This window comes from Dipodomys ordii, unplaced genomic scaffold, assembly GCF_000151885.1.
Source record: "Dipodomys ordii isolate 6190 unplaced genomic scaffold, Dord_2.0 Scaffold28, whole genome shotgun sequence".
Classification (NCBI taxonomy): Eukaryota; Metazoa; Chordata; class Mammalia; order Rodentia; family Heteromyidae; genus Dipodomys; species Dipodomys ordii.
Window position 1 is genome coordinate 8,668,701 of NW_012267244.1, and position 17,761 is coordinate 8,686,461.

A 17,761-nucleotide genomic window follows, 5' to 3' on the forward strand; every position below is an offset into this window, starting at 1 on the left:
TAGTTGTTTTTTTGTTGTTGTTTTGGTGTGTGTGTGTGTGTGTGTGTGTGTGTGTGTGTGTGTGTGTGTGTACTAGGCTTGAATTCAGGGTCTAAGTTTTGTCCCATAGTTTTTCACTCAAGGCTGACAAATGTGTGTGTGTGTGTGTGTGTGTGTGTGTGTGTATGTGTGTGTGTGTGTGTGTGTGTGTGTGTGTTTGTGTACTAGGCTTGAATTCAGGGTCTAAGTATTGTCCCATAGTTTTTCACTCAAGGCTGACACTCAGCCACTTGAGCCACAGTTCCACTTCTGGCTTTTGGGTAGTTAATTGGAGCTAAGAGTCTCAAGGACTTTATTGCTTGGGCTGGCTTTGAACCTCAGATCTTAGCCTCCTAAATTGCTAGGGTTATAGACATGAGCCATGGGTACCTGGTTCTTTTTTGTTTTAAGTAATATACCAGTAGGGGATGTTCAAGGATAATTAGTTTATATTCTGTGTCAAGGGCTTTGTATTCTTTCCCTATAAAGGGCTAGAAAGTAAATAGGGCCAGAGAGTAAATATTTTAGACCTTGTGAACCACATGGTCTTTTATCAAAGTCACTCGGTTCTTTTATTATGGCATAAAACCAGCCACAAATACTATGTAAATTAGCAAGCATCGTTATGTTCCAGAAAACATTTATTTACAAAAGCAGGCCATATTTGGCCCTCTCCTGATGTATATGGATATTGGTGAGAGAAAGTTAATGAGTGACCCACAGGGCTGTGCTCCTCTCCATGTATTTGATGGACCTCTAATTTAAGAATCCTGATTGTTACTGAGCCCTTAATCTATCAGAATTCTTGAAGATGGGTAGTCTGGTATTAGAAATCTACATGTTTAATTGTTCTTGTTTATTTTATGTTTAACAGATGAGTCGTACAAGCTGTAACTGGAGAAACACTGAGACTGCCAATGATTTTGTTTGTTTTGTTTTTTTATTGTGAAAATACTGTACAGAGGGGTTACAATTACATGGGCAAGGTAATGAGTGCATTTCTTATCAAGCATTGTTGCCTCCTCCTTTGTTTCCCTTCCCATTCCTTCCCATCTCCCACTTCCCTTGCCAAAGTTGTAAAGTTCATTTTCCACATAACATCTTGTACATCTCTTAAAAAATAGTTTCCTCCTACTCATCCAACAACAACAAAAAATCCATATCCTTATAGAACATAAAAGTCTGTAAGGGAAACAAACAGTAAATAAAATTAACAATTATTTTAAAATATATGATCTATTAGTAATAAGGGCTCTGGAAGAAAATAAAAAGTAAAGTTAAATAAACACCATTCCAAAAGTTTTGTTTAGGGTGGTCAGAAAAGGACTCATTAAAAAAGATGTCGTTTCAGTAAAGATTTGAAGGAAATAAGGAAACAAATCTTTTGATAAATAGGAAAATACTGTTGTAAGCAGAGAAACAAACAAGCCATGGGTTCAAAGCATGACCTTTTTTTTCTTTTTCAAAGAACAAGGAGATCTGGATAGTTAAAATTGTTTGTGAACTGGGGTGAATAGATATGAAGTTGTAGGTTACAGAAAGCCTTACTGAGTAGAACATTGTAGGTTCTTATACATGCTTCAATTTTTACTCTCTCTGTGTGGGCTTTTAACAGAATCCTGTTGACTATATGTTGAGATTAATCTGTATAAGGAAAATGTAGAAACAAGACCAGGTTGGATTTCATTACATAGTCCTAGAAGAGAATAATGCTACCAAGGTAGCAGCAGAGAAAAAGTGACTGGATTCTCTACATATATTGAAGTTACAGCAAACAGATTTTGGTGACAGTCTGGAATTTTGTTGGAGAGATTAAAAAGACAAGTCAAGGATGACTGCAGAGATATTTGGCATGTTTTCAGCTGGAAAAAAAAGAGTTGACATTTTATTCATAGAGGTAAAACTTCAAGAAAATGTATGAGAAGAAAGTTCAGAATTTTAATCATGAATGTGCTAAGGATATGATGGCTATTAATCATACCAGTGATATTGAGTAAAGAATAAGATACCAGAGCATGGATATTTTTGGTTGAGACTGGCTGGAATGTAATTTTATGAGTCATTAGCATAGGGATTATATTTAAAGCTATGAGCCTAGATGCCAATACCCAGGTAGTGGGTGTAATTGGAGAAAAGAAACTATATAATGAGAAATTCCAGGGAGTTCAACATTAAGAAGTCAAGGAGATGGAAAAGTAGCATCAAAGAACTAAGAAAGAATAACACGGGCTGGGAAGTTGGCTCAGTGGTAGAGTGCTTGCCTCATATGCATGAAGCCCTGGGTTCAATTCCTTAGTACCAACCACATAAGCAGAAAAAGCAGGAAGTGGCGCTGTGGCTCAATTGGTAGGGAGCTAGCCTTGAGCTGAGGGACAGCACCAGGCTCAGAGTGTAGTCCCCACAACCAACAAAAAAAAAAAAAAAAGAAGAAAGAAAAGAAAAGAAAAGGAAAGAAAGGTAGAAAGGAAAGAAAGAAAAGAAAAGAAAGGAAGGAAGAACAAATGAAATAGGAAATGAATCAAGTGGCATGGTAAGCTTCAAACCGAATAAAGTGTTCAAGGAGGAGAATGTTCAGCTGTGTAAAGTGATGTAGAAAGCTTTAATATCAAACAAACTTTTTGATGCAACAATAATTTATTTGAAGATCTATTCTTTAGAAAAATACCCATATAGTTCACATGTGAACTAAGTAACTTTAAATATGGACTTCTTTATAACCATATCACCAAACGAATGTGTTACTATGATTTTGTTTTTAATTAGCCAGTTATATTAGAAGACCAAGCTATAGGCCAATGTCTTTAATAAATGTTTTAACCTGTTGGGCATTTGAAAGGATTACTGTTTACTCAGAAAATTTTCTAACATCAGGGTACCAGCAGGGGAACAAGAAGGGTGCATTGTAGAAGACCTTAACTACCCATCTCAAAGAAGCCAAAACAGTGTATGTCTTTGCATATTTTGAAATACAGATTGACTTAAAAATAATAAATATATCCCATATATTTATTAACACATACATATAAATATACAAATATAAAATGGTTAATTTTATAGATGTTATTTAAACATTTACAGTGTTTTAGACTAGTCCCTATTTACAACCCAGAAGTCTGCGGTATACCTATCCCCAATGATTATATGATAATATAATGAGAAATAGTCTCATCTCTTGAAAAGGCTGTAATGTACGGGACCAATTTTGATATTTAGATTGAATCCATATCAAAGTATGTATTCTGCTTTTAACACTGTGCTGTGTAGGATTAGCCTTGCCAAAATACCATCAAGGAAACCGGGTCTGTTATTACTTTACAGTTATTTTATGTGAGTTATTTTAATTAAGTGTTGATGATGATAAGAATATCTAAGATGTATGGGAGACAAACTACATACTTATGCTGATCAGCAGAATATGCCAGTACAAGTATGTCATTTTGTGAGCTAAATTAGTTTAGTACTAGTTGGAATTAAAATGTGTTAATCAAGAGTGTCTTATTCATTGGGGTGTCAGTAATGTCTGATGGAGATGTTCATGAAAAACAGAAAAGGAACTAAACAAATTAAGATGTATGAATTATAACGGAAGTTTAAATTCACTTGATGTATAATTTATGCATCATTACTTTTCTGCAGAAAATTCATGAAACATTTCATGGAATTATAAAAATAAAAATATAAACATTCATATGAAATATAGCCCAGTTGAAATAAGGAAGTTACAATATGCTAAGGTTTTTCCAAAATATGATTTCCAATATTATTTATTATTAGTAGCATAAGACTTCAAAGAAAGTTAATCCATTTAATTTAAGGGGATTATTGCAAGTAAAATATATAATAGAAGTCTATAATAGAAAATCATTTAAAAGAATTTAAAATATAAATACAAAAATAGTTTATAAAATAATGTTTATGCTTTTGGTTAAATTTATAGTAAATATATTTTATTCACTTGCTAAGACTGTGAACCCCATGAATAAATAATTATATCTTGTCATATTTTTCATATTCTAAAAGATATTTTAAACTGTAGAATTATTTTATTATCAAATTATGTCCTAGTTTGCTCAAAACACTATATTGAAAATATGAAAGACTGTTACTGTTCTAAAAGCTATTTTTACATAGGACCAAGAGATACATATATTTGATACTTAAGTAGTGAATGAAATTACTGAAGATAGCCCATATTTTTCCAGGTTGTATTTTACTTTGTACTTTGAATCTCTACCTGAGATTTCAGGAAAAGCAAATTACTTTTTGGCAAACAATCAGGTTTTTGGTCTAAAGATAGTTAAACACAATAGGGTACTAAGAAAGCAGAATATTTAGCCAAGCTCCAGTGGCTGCTCACACGTAAAATCCTACTTATTTAGGAATCTGAGAGCCAGAGGATTACAGTTTGAAGCCAGCACAGCAACCTTAAGTGGTAGAAGGGCAGCCTAGTTAGTGTGAGGAACCTGTCCTCAAACTCAGTACTATCACCAGAAAAAGTAATAAAGGGAAAGAAAGCAGTTTGGTTTTGTGTGTGTGTGTGTGTGTGTGTTTTACTCAAATGCTGAAGTTTTTCTTAGTGAAACATGTTTTTGCAAATGTGTTGCTGAGACTTGGTATAAGAATTACAAGCTTTTGGGCTGGGAAGGTGGCTCAGTGGTAGAGTGCTTGCCTTGCATGCATGAGGCCCTGGGCTCGATTCCTCAGCACCACATAAGCAAAAAAGAAAAAAGCTGGAAGTGGCGCTGTGGCTCAAGTGGTAAAGCGCTAGCCTTGAGCTGAAGAGCTGAGGGACAGTGCCCAGGTCCAGAGTTCAGGCCCCATGACTGGACCCCCCCAAAAAAAATAAATACAAGCTTTCATAATATATTTAAAAATATTAGTATCAGAATAGAAATGTGACATTAGATGAGACTAACAGCCAACCAGTTAACTGCTATCTAAAATTGTTAGCAGTTCTAATGGCTGGTCTATGCTTCAGGAAAAGACAAATAAGTTTCCAAACATTTCTGCTCAAGTCATGAATAAGTTGCCTAGTATACTTTTTATACCCAAAGGTGGTTAATTACTAAATATATCTACTTAGTAGAACCACTGGTAGAACTATTAGTAGTAGTAGAACTATTATTTTAAATAGGACACTACAGAAACAGAAAAATCTGACCGCAGAAGTAGAAAATAGAAGCCCTTATTAGTCATCTAAATTATAAGCTCTGTTAATATGTTTATATAGATATTGTAATTATAATTCCATATCTTCTTGAGGTTACTCTCTGTTCATTCTTAATATTACTAGGTTGTCTGGAAGATACAATTTATCCTATTTTGGCAGAATTTTTCTATGTAGACATATTTTATAAACACTTTTTTCATCAAATAACCAGAGGTTTACTCTTTACAATAGGTAAAGGTATTACTTTTTTGTTGTTGTTGGTCGTGGGGCCTGAACTCTGGGCCTGGGCGCTGTCCCTCAGCTCTTCAGCTCAAGGCTAGCGCTCTACCACCTTAGTCACACAGCATCACTTCTGGTTTTCTGAGTGGTTTATTGGAGATAAGAGGCTCATGAACTTTTGTGACTGGGTTGGCTTTGAACCGAGATCCTCAGATCTCAGCCTCCTGAGTATCTAGGATTACAGGCATGAGCCTCCTGTGCTGGCTTAGGTATTACTTTTAATGAAACAAATAAAGAGACCAAGTGAGATTTTATATACAAGGACTAGGGCTTAATGCACCCTTGCCTGGTTTTAAGAGATTTCCATCATTGTTGTTCATGACTGTCAATGCATCATTAATCAACCAAGCAAATATGTACTGGATGCTTGCTCTGTATATTCTAAGACTGTACCAACTGCTTCATTCCCTTCCTCAAGAACCTCATTATAAATTATCACATTACAATGGACATTTTTATTAAATGGGGATGATCTTCTAATAATATCACATCCATTTATCACCATTCTCTACCTGTTGTCAAGTCTCTGCTAGAATTTATCATAAAAACACAAATAAAACAGATTGTAGGTATTATGCAAACTCCACCAAATATGTTTAAGAAAAAAAATAGAGCTTGTTAAATTTATTTTATTCATGGTATTCCTTTTAGTCAGGATTGTCAAGATCACATGCTAATTAGTGCTTTACATGCATATTAACTTGCTTACCTGAAATCTCACTGTGTTTTCAATTTTTCGTATTTGAGTTGTAGCAAGGGTAAAGAAGTCTACATTAAGTGAATGGCTGCACAGTTGCTGGTAGGCCTGAGAGGAAATGCTAAGTCAAGCAGTTTGTTTATGGTTAGTGGTCATTACTTGAAGGGTATGTACATGTCATTATTCAATTAATAGCCATTTTTGAAGCAGAGAAGGAAAAGTATATCTATCTATCTATCTATTTATCGAAGCTAAACTGTGAGTTAAGAAGTTTCATCTTTGGGTCTCTTTTGCACAAAAGAAAGTTGGTCTAGTAAACTCTTAAAATCCTATTTTTTTAAATGTATCGAAAAGAAATTCAAATATTAGGTCACATTTTATTATAAATGTTATAAATATTATAAAGGGGAAGGGTTAAAGGAAAATCTCCTTTTGAGAAACATTAAAATTCCGTGACTAATACATTAGAAAATAATAATTCTTTAAACTTCATTGACATTCTTTTTGAACTAAAAATGATTGTAAATGCTTTTTTTCTGCTCTAAAATACTACTTGGGGGAAACACTCTGGACACATGGTTTGTGTTTTTGTTAGAATATTTCTTTTCATTTTTATCATCAATATTTATTGGTTTTATGATGGCTTTTTTTCTTTGTTTTGGATTATGCTATTTCTTATAGACTGTATCTGTCAGTTTGGGCTACTGTTATAAAAATATCACAGATAACCTTGTTTAAACAACAGAATTTATTTCTCAGAGTTCTGAGGTAGGAACATTCAAGATCAAGTTGGCAGTGAATTCAGTTCCTGCTGAGGGCCATCTTTCTGGTATGCAAACAGTAGTTTGCTTTTATGGTCTGAGGCAGAAGAGGGAAGAATGGAGGGAGAGAAACTAATCCCATTCCTAAAGGCTTTACCCTCACTATCTATAAATATGTTCCTAAGGCCACACCTCCAAATACCATCATACTTGATATTAGTTTTAGCATATAAAGTCTATGGGTATATAAACATTTTGTTCACAACATACATAACAAAAAATATACAAACAATAACTTTTACCTCCAAATACAATTTCTGTTAGATTACTAATTCTGCTACCAGAATTCTCCTTATATTATAAACAACATAATCTTTATCTTTTATCTAATTTGGAAAATTTTTAAAGTGTAGCTTTGATTTTCAATCATTCATAGTAACACTTCTTGTTCTGTCATTTGTGGATGATATAATGACTCTAAGGAAGACATCAGGTTGAAATACTATTTTCTTTGGGTTTTCATTGATAAATTGCAATTTGGTGAAGAGAACATTTCTGTTTGTTACAGATAGGTGGATTAATGTAGAGAACAATTATTCCAGGAAATTGTTTCTCCTATACTTATCAAACTATGCACATAAAACATCCTAAGGAGAGGGCAGCGATTTTTATTTACTTTGTTCACTGATAACTACCACCCACATAGGTAAGATTTCATAAGCTTAGTTGAATGAATGAACTACACCAAACATTCTAATCAGTAAGTTCTATTCCTTTTTTTCCCCATTTGACCTTTAGTATAACAACAAAGAAGAACATCATTGTTTGCTAGAATAGTTCTTTTTAACTATGATTTCCTTTTCTCGAAGATATGGTAAAAATTTTCTTTCTCATTGATAAAGATGGTTTGTGTCTTGGGTGTATATGCTTTTATCCTCACCCCATATTTTAATTCTACCCCTACACACTTCAGGTATTTAAACTACCTACAATATACTCATCTTTAGATTTAAGGGTTAACACAGAATCCTGAATACTTTATTTTATGAAGGATTTTGGAAATCAATTTGTGCAGTTCCCTTATTTTCAGGTTGAGAAAACTAAAGTCTTCAAAGCTTGTCACACCAAGCTCATTCTGTTAAATAGTAGTAGTTGTAGAAAAACTAGAGTGCAGGTCCTTTGCTCATTATAAATAACTTTTTAAAAAGGGATTTAATGTCATTTTTAAACAACAGAATGAAACAAAAAATAAACAGTGCCCCAAATATAAAAAGTAAGTTCACTCTCAGAACTAAGGACTCTTTGAACAGGTTCTTCAAAGAGTACAGCCAGTACTAAAATATCTGCCAACAGATAGAATTTGTACTAACAGTACATATAATCTCTAGCACAGATTAGCATTTTACATAAAAAGAATTCGTTTGCTTTATTATCTTGAATCATATTTGGAAGCAAATTGGCTTTTATATGGGGAAATACAGATATTAGATATTCTCAGTTGCCCCATGCATAACTCTCAGAACCTTCTACTGTGTCACATGAGCTAATCAATTTCAGGATCAATCTGAATGTTAAGAGCCTGTATTGTAACAACTAATTTTATGTTAAAGTACTTGAAGCAAAACGATCTTTAGTTTAGATAAAAGTAGATTTTTATCAAAATTACCTAGACTTTAATCACTGTATGCTTTAATTATATATTTGCATATATGCAACTCAGGTTTGTGGTTTACTTTTTCTTTCCTTTCTCTCCTAAAAACATAATTTGTACTCTTTCTTTCCTTTTTTCTTTCCTTCCTTCTTTCCTTCCTTCCTTCCTTCCTTCCTTCCTTCTTTCTTTCCTTCCTCCTTCCTTCCTTTCTTTCTTTCTTTCTTTCTTTCTTTCTTTCTTTCTTTCTTTCTTTCTTTCTTTCTTTCTTTCTTTCTTTCTTTCTTTCTTTCTTTCTTTCTTTCTTTCTTTCTTTCTTTCTTTCTTTTTTTGGTTGGTCATGGGGCCTGAACTCTGGGCCTAGGCCACTGTCTCTCAGCTCTTCAGCTCAAGGCTAGCATTCTACCATGTGAGCCACAACACCACTTCCAGCTTTTTTGCTTATGTGGTGCTGAGGAATCGAACCCAGGGCCTCATGCATGCAAGGCAAGCGCTCTACCACTGAGCCACCTTCCCAGCCCAATTTCCTTACTTCTCTTTGGCATTTTAAAATAATTAAATCTTTTTTCTACTTTTTCTCCTTGTTCTCTGATTTTTATTCTATGTTTTTTACTTTAGTACTCAGGATGCCTAAAATTGTCCAATCTAAATTTATTCCTTTTAGTTCTTCAATAAACATTTGTTACTGTCAATAGTCACAAATAAGGTCTTTATTCTTTCAGAACTTACAGTATGAAGAGAAATTACAGCATGTAATTTCTATAAATGTGAAGCATAAGTTCCTCTGAGAAAATGTAGTGAGTTTCTACCTTCATCTGTGCTGGGTCATTCAGAACTGTGCAGGAGCCACACAGATAACACTGTGGTTGGGCTTTGAGTTAAGAGATCAGTTAAGTTAGAATAAATATGGACAGCTTTTCCTCACTGTGAAAACGCCAACTATGAAACTTTGTAACAGTGGTAATCATAGAATGTCTCCATTTGTCAACCATTTCTGAGATTAGGGATTTTTAATGGAAGTAACAAATGACTAATGAGGAATGTGACATTAACAATCTCAGAATAGCTAGCAATAAAAATCAACTAATTGTAGAGGGAAACACAATGGCCTTATGTTGTAGGAACCTTGTAGACACCACAATGGATGATAAAGATGAATATTACCAATAGTGGCTGCATCTACCTCATGTGCCCACAGAGGTGCTACACTGAAAAGAGCATTGCCTCATTTCCATGGGATTTCTGTGAGGAAAATATGACCTGAGTCAAGTTCATGTATACTTACCAGAATCAGCCGATAATGTACAACGCTTACTGTCTTTAAAACTGTTGAGGACATGATAGATAGGGGTTCTATAAACAGGCATAAAGAAACATGCCAAAGGCAGCATAGGTTCTATGATGTCGTGGTACCAAAAAGGAAAAAAAAGAGATGTTACTGAAAAAAACTAGTAAATTTAAATTAGTTTTGTAACTTGGATGATAGTTTTGTTGATTTTTTAAAACATGGTAATTATGTAGGAGAATATGCTTGTTTGGGCAATTATATTTTGTAGTGCATAGAGGTGGTAAGGCAGTATGTCTGTAGCTTGCTCCCAAATAGTTCTGGAAAAGAATGTCAAGAATGAATGGAGGGAGAGAGAGAAGGAAAGACAGGGTAATAAGGCAAATGTGAAATCATAATTAGAAAATATGGGTCCAAGTAGCCAGGTATATGGGAAATCTTGTATTATTCATGGAACAAAAATAGTATATATGTACATGCTTATCCTAAACATACATGTACATATATATTCATTTATGCATGTGTATGTATAGTATATACTTACCCAGACTGTAGTTATAAGAATTTTGTTAGAGGGCTGGGAAGGTGGCTCAGTGGTAGAGCACTTGCCTTGCATGCATGAGGCCCTGGGTTCGATTCCTCAGCACCACATAAGCAAAAAGAAAAAAGCCGGAAGTGGCGCTGTGGCTCAAGTGGTAGAGCTCTAGCCTTGAGCTAAAGAGCTGAGGGACAGCGCCCAGGCCCAGAGTTCAGGCCCCACAACCGGACCCCCCCCAAAAAATATATATAAATATATATATATATATCTACCAATACATAGATGAGCAGTTAAAAAATGATATACTTAAATAATGAAACAGCATGCAGATATTAAAAGATATGCTCAAAGCATGTATTTCTCACCCTTACCATATGAGAGTTTTCTCTCATTCACTATACATCTCTCATCATACACATGCTCATAAATTTCAAGATGACTGTAAAAACTATATGCTTTATTTCTAGGTTGGGAAATTTTGAATTTTTTAAAAAAGAAATTTAGTATTTTTAAAATTTCATTAAGCACACATATTGCATTTATAATTGTAAAAAGATATTAATTACATATATAGATTAATGAAAATAGATTTTTTTCTTCTGATAAACTCAGTCGGTAAGTTCTCCTTTATTAATAGTTAATATGTAGTTCCTATATGGTAAGAAAAAGAATATAATAGTTGGTAAGCATACGCTAACTTTGAAAAGACTTCATGAATTTTCAGATTAAAAAAAGTATAGGCATTTGAGCATTGAAAAAGTTTTTTGACTTTTTTTTACATAGGGAAAATAAAATTTTCCTATCAGCATGTAACTAAGATACTATATTTTAAACTTTCTACTTATTCTTCATGTTTTTTTTAATTCAAGATAAACATTACTTACATATCTTTTGCCAGTAATTTTCTAGCCTTGTAAAAAGTTTTTAGTTTAACTTTTATTTAGTTTATTTACCAATATGAAATGGAAGGCTTAAGCTGAATAAAAAGAAATATAGACTGCTAAGTAAATAATAGGAGTATCCTAGTTACTAAAACAGGAGTATTTAGTATATAGGGATCTCTAACTTTAAATTTTAAATATGTTTTACCTGCATCTGTAAATTAGCAGCTAATGATAAAATGAAGTAGTTTCTTTGGCCAATTCAAAAATTACTTTCTGTCATTAGGAACACCATATACTTTATAATAATTATATTATTATATAATTATTATTAACATTTAAATTATTATTTGAAATCCAGAAATCTAAATTTTTAAACAAATGCTTACCAGCAATAAAGCATCTTTACTTACAGTTGGACTTGGAAACTTAAGCATCAAAGTCTAGGGTGTATAATTTAGCTAAGAACTCGAAGACTTAAAAAAAGTAAGAGCTTACATGGTACAGTGCACTGCTCAGTCTGTAATGTTTACTTCCAAATCTGAGACTGCAAAGATAACAGTTTGAGACACTGCTGAGCAAAAGTGCACAAACTTTTGGGCAAGGTGGTACAGCTTGTCATCCTAGTAAATAGGAGTATAAATGAGGATCATAGGCCAGGTCAGTCCAGGCAAAAAGTTAAATTCTGTTTAAAAAAACAATAGCATAAAGTACTGGAAGTTAGGCTCACATGATAGAGTGCCTACTTACTGAACTCAAGGACCTGAGTTCAAACCCCAGTTCCACACACAGATATATACAAAAGCTTGGATTTCAGATTCATAATTGAATGTAATGTTAGTCATATTCATTTCTTTATTATTTTTAAAGTACTTGCCCTCTATTTCCTTTTTCCTCATGTATTCTTAGGAAATAGTGATTATGATACTTTCCTAATTTAATACCTATTCAATTTACTTCTCTTTTTTTTTTTTTTTTTTTGATCCGGTTGTGGGGCCTGAACTCTGGGCCTGGGCACTGTCCCTCAGCTCTTCAGCTCAAGGCTGGCTTTCTTTTTTTGGTTGGTCATGGGGCCTGAACTCTGGGCCTAGGCCACTGTCTCTCAGCTCTTCAGCTCAAGGCTAGCATTCTACCATGTGAGCCACAACACCACTTCCAGCTTTTCTGCTTATGTGGTGCTGAGGAATTGAACCCAGGGCCTCATGCATGCAAGGCAAGCGCTCTACCTTCCCAGCCCCATAATTTGCATTTTTTAGAAGAAGATATATAAGAGGAAATAAGTTGACTAAAAGTGGATATAATTTGTGCCTCTTGCATTTTTATTTTGTAGGCATCCGTCAGTTTCTGAACCTCCACATATATTGACCATACCTAACATCAGTATTTTTAGGACCTCACAGTCAGGAAAGTACAGATAATCCCATTAACATACATTCATCCCCAAAGGCTATCCATTAGAAGGAAAATATCATCCCTTCAAATATTCAAATAAATTAACACTTGAATGTCTTTTTATATTGAGATGAACATACTGATCTCATGTGCTCTATTTCAAAAGAGACATTTAATATTTGTCTCAACTTTTGGAATCTAGTAGTTTTTTTTTCATATTTCAACCTTGTATTTCATTTCAAAGTGACTTTGGCCAAGCATGATGATTTATGCCTGTAAGCACAGCTCCTCAGGAGTAAGAGAAGATTGTATACTTAGGGAAAGAGCTCGCTGGTGTTAACTCCTCAGAACAACTAATGAACTGTTCAACAAAATGAATACCAGGAAGTAGAAATATATTGGGGGCAGGGAATGAGAGGGGGCCACAGGAATGGAGGGAGAAGGGGTGAACAAATACAGTCATTATATTCAATATGCATTATGTAAAGCTTGAACTATATAATTTGAGCATCCAGATGGGAAGGTATGAAGTGGGTATGAATGAAGGAAAGGTTGCCATCAATCAAGAAACATCGTATTCATAACCTGACTTATGGACTAGAAATCTCTTTGTACAACTTCTTAACAATAAAAAATAGGTAAAAAATTCTGGTCAGTCTTAAATGATAGCAAACCCATAATGAAACAAAGTCAGAGCTTAGTTCGGCTCCCGGAAAAGAAGCTTCTTTGCCATTTAATGAGATGCAAAAGCAGAAAAGGTCCAAAGCTATGTACATATGATTATATAAAATGATGTTAAGCAAAATGAATCCCAAGATAGGGACACAAGAGGTTTTTTCTTTCTTGCTATTGTTTCTAACGTATTTATAATGTGATTTTTTGGTTTCTTTGTATGTTCTTCCCCCATGGTATAACCCTTGTTTTCCCTGTATTTGATGTGGGTGCCCTGCATCTTGTATATACACTTCTCTAATTTGGGGAGGGGAAGGGAAAAAACAAAATGCTTAAATAGGGATACAGGCTGACCCATTGTAACAATGAGATGCACAAGACACTATGTTGAAAAACAAACTTTATAATTTGGGGCCGGGGGAGTGTAGTTGTGGAGGTGGGAGGGAAGGGATGGTAGGGGAAAAACAAAGGAGGAGGTAACAAAGCATGATAGAAAATGTACTCATTATCTTGTTCATGTAACTGTAACCCCTCTGTACAGTATTTTTACAATACAAACATGTAAAAATAAAAAATAAAAAAGATAAAAAGAAAAGATGAAATTTGTAAACTTTAAAATTATTAAGGGAAAGCATTAAGCAAAATTTTCAACTTAATTTTCAGAACTTAATTTGTGTAACAAAATAACAAGCTTTCTCCTGAAGTCTTAAGATTACATCACCTTTTCTTAGTACTATTTGTTAGCAATTAGCTGTCATTATTTGTATTTTAAAAAGTTTTGCTGTATTCACTTTAGTCATTCTTAATGTTTTTAGCAATTTCTTTGAAAACTTTCCAAATGTTTTCCAAGGTAAAAAAAAAAAATAAGGTGATATTTTTCTTGAACATATTTATTTTAGTGAAGGCACCCACAGGAAGGAAAGTAAAATACTTTATGCTTTTGAGTTAATTGTAAAAAAATATAAGTAGTTTACTTGCAGATATGCATTTTACATCATGCTGTTTTTGTTTTGTTTATCTTTTTTACTTCAATAGCCTTTTATGTCACCTCGTTACCCTGGAGGTCCACGGCCCCCACTGAGGATACCTAATCAGGTAAGATTTGTGTACTACTTACGTTTTTGTTTTTGTTTTTCTTTTAATCAACAAAAAAAACATCACAAGTACTTCTCTTTCTATAAAAATATAAGAATATCCCTTCTCCAGTTCACTTAATGCTACTTCCAGTAATATATTATCTAATTTAAGGACTGGCTATTTCTATGAATAGTTTTGTTGGGAACACAGCCACGTAGATCCATTTAATTATTGTCTGTTACTACTTTTATACTACAATACAGATTTGAGTAGTCAGGTCAAGAACGATATGTGGCTTGCAACCCTAAAACTATCTGGATTGTTCAGAGAGAAAAAGTTCACTCACCATTGAAGTCTATCTCATACTGTGAACTTAATTTTAAAGGTTTGTATAATTTTGGTAAATGTTGATTGTCCTCTCAATCAAAAGATTGCAGTACTGTGAACATTTCTTAGGAACATATTTTGGTTTAGTATAATATAGCCTCAATATCATGATTTAATATTCATACAATTTTGCCTAGTTGTAATGGCATCTCAAACAAATAACTAGCTGTTTCTTGGGATTAAACCTATCAGTAAATATTTAACAATAAATCTCCTAATCTCTTTTTTCTTAAGGATTTAAGCTTGAAAATGTTCTATTTTCAAGTAGGTTTTAAAATCCATACAATAAACACTTATTTACTAAAGAGAATAAAGCATAATTTTTACTTGCAATGAGTTTACAGTTCAGTTTTAGGGTGTAGCCAATATGTATATATATGTATATAATGCACTAAGAAATCTAAATCTCATCGATATAGAATATAAGAAGGAAATTATCTTAACATTTTCTCTAATTCTGTTGTTTGCATACATCAATGGTATTTAATACATAAAGTAAGATCAGAATAATTTCTCCTTGTTATTCTTAACCTCTTTGCACATCTAAATTTTTCGCTACCGAAAATGGAACAAGAAAGTTGCAGTAACTAATTAACTTAATAGCAACAGAATTCTATTCCTCTGCTCCAAACTCATATTGAAATTACACTGTGTCTTTGAAGTGTCCTAATTTGCTGACTTTCCCTGCTTTAAGTGCACATCAGGGAGTACCAACACCCAGGATCCACCCTTAGGGATATATTCAAGCAGGAAGCAGCACTGGGTTGTCCAGTGATTTCAGTGCTTGGCAGGTCTCAAGTTAGCAGCTGGGACATTTTTCTCCCACAGACTCAATCTGTAAGCAGTACATTGGGCCAGGGGTACATGGCATGAAATAAGTCAGAAAAGTACACAGATGCCACTTATGCCACCATATGGGAATTTACTCTGTGGGTGAACCTTTGTCTGTTGACAGTCAAATCTACTTTTATAGATGTCTGAGTGTTTAAATTTTTCCTTATAAAAGATAAAAATATGTTTATCTTATTAGTGTCTTTAAGATGTTTCAAATACCCCATCCCTAACTTTTGGTATATTATAGATATAAAAGTTTCCAGAAAATCTGAATTAGAAAAATGTGAAATTCTTGTTATATTTTTCACATATTTTTAACTGTACAATTAGTTCTATAATAATGATGTGATATATGCTGAAAATATGATAAAATTATGGAGTTGTGTTCATTTGATATTCTTGACATTTCTCTCATGTATAAAATACTGTACTAGATATTTTATCTTTAGAGAATATAAGACATACTTTTAAGAATAGTCAGTGGTATCAATTTGAATCTATAAACTTAATTTATTTGAAGATTTTTTAAACCACATATCTATTTTCATTGGAGTTTCTAAAGATACAATTAAAATGTATTTTAAAGCATAGCTATGTTTGTCAAGTCCAGTGCCCCCAAGACAGACAGACAGACAGACAGGTAGACAGACAGATATACACACACATACACACACACACAAACTTTGCTAATTCATATAAATATTAGTTGAACTTACACAATTTATATTTATGCTATTTTAAAAAATAATTGTACTGGTAATATAAATAATAGTATTTTAAGAAAATTTTCAAGAGCATAACTTTTTAAGCACAAATCTGATTCTTCAGTTTTATTGTGCAGTCATTAAATGGAGTTGTCCTAACTTTGTTAATTAATTTGAATGAATATAAAAATAAGAAAAAAACTTTTAAGTTGAGTTTTAATTTAATCTACTAAAACTTTTCCTTATTATAGATTGTACCTAAGAAATTAGACAATTAAATAAATTCTTCGGTGCTATAGGCTAGGCATTTGAATATGTGAAAGTTATTCTGTTAGTAAACAGATGCTTCACAATTTAAAATTACTGCTCATTAGACTATAGATTTTAGTTTAAACTTTGCTGAAATGATTTTTACGTCTCTAGACTAAATCTGTAATGGCTTATGCTATTTGTTCATTTATAAGACTGAATTTTAGAAATCTCACTTATCAATGTGTTGAAACTATATAGAAAAGAATATATTAGAAATATAAAAAGAGCAATATATAGAAAAATACATAGAAAAAATGGAAACAGATAGTAATAAATTGCTCCTAAAATGATGAAAGGAAAGTTAAGTCACAAAAAGTAAAATACAGGGGCTGGGAAGGTGGCTCAGTGGTAGAGCGCTTGCCTTGCATGCATGAGGCCCTGGGTTCAATTCCTCACTACCACATAAGCAGAAAAAGCCAGAAGTGGTGCTGTGGCTCAAGTGGTAGAATGCTTGCCTTGAGCTAAAGAGCTGAAGGACAGTGCCCAGGCCCAAAGTTCAGGCCTCAAGACCAACAACAACAACAAAAAGTAAACTGCAACAAAGAGTTAATATATACAAAGAAGCACGAAGTATAGAAACAAAGTCCACAGAATGACCTAATCATACAAATTTACATTGAAATTGGTTCAGCTCTTTGAAAGCTCTGTGTTGTTGAAGCATCTGTTACCTGAAGTAGAGCAGCTCTTTCCCCTTCTCATAGATAAAATACCTAGTTGCAAAAACTCACAGCATTTATTCTACACTATGAGGAGGAATAAAAATAGCCTGAAACTCAGAAATTGTCGATGAATGATGCCAACAATAAATCATTGACTTATTTTGGGATTTTGAAAAATCCATACCTTACTTACCATTCCTCAAACAATGCAAATAGATACATGAATTGATAACAGAAAATGGGAATTTGCTGTTCTAAAAGCATTCTACCTCTGACAGTAGTATTCAGATCCTCAAAAATATCTGCCAAGGGGCTGGGAAGGTGGCTCAATGGTCGTGCGCTTGCCTTACATGCATGAGGCCCTGGGTTCGATTCCTCAGCACCACATAAGAAAAAAGAAAAAAGCCGGAAGTGGCGCTGTGGCTCAAGTGGTAGAGCGCTAGCCTT

General features: G+C 33.5%; 1 protein-coding gene across 2 annotated transcripts in view; it reads left to right on the forward strand.

Annotated features, from left to right (window-relative positions):
• Ssbp2 (single-stranded DNA binding protein 2) overlaps nucleotides 1-17,761 on the forward strand; it is a 247,274-nt gene that overhangs the window by 171,051 nt on the left and 58,462 nt on the right. For both annotated transcript variants that reach the window (XM_013015937.1, XM_013015936.1), the window contains one exon: nucleotides 14,377-14,436. In XM_013015937.1, the coding sequence (XP_012871391.1) occupies nucleotides 14,377-14,436 (60 nt within the window). The remainder of the gene's footprint in view (nucleotides 1-14,376; nucleotides 14,437-17,761) is intronic.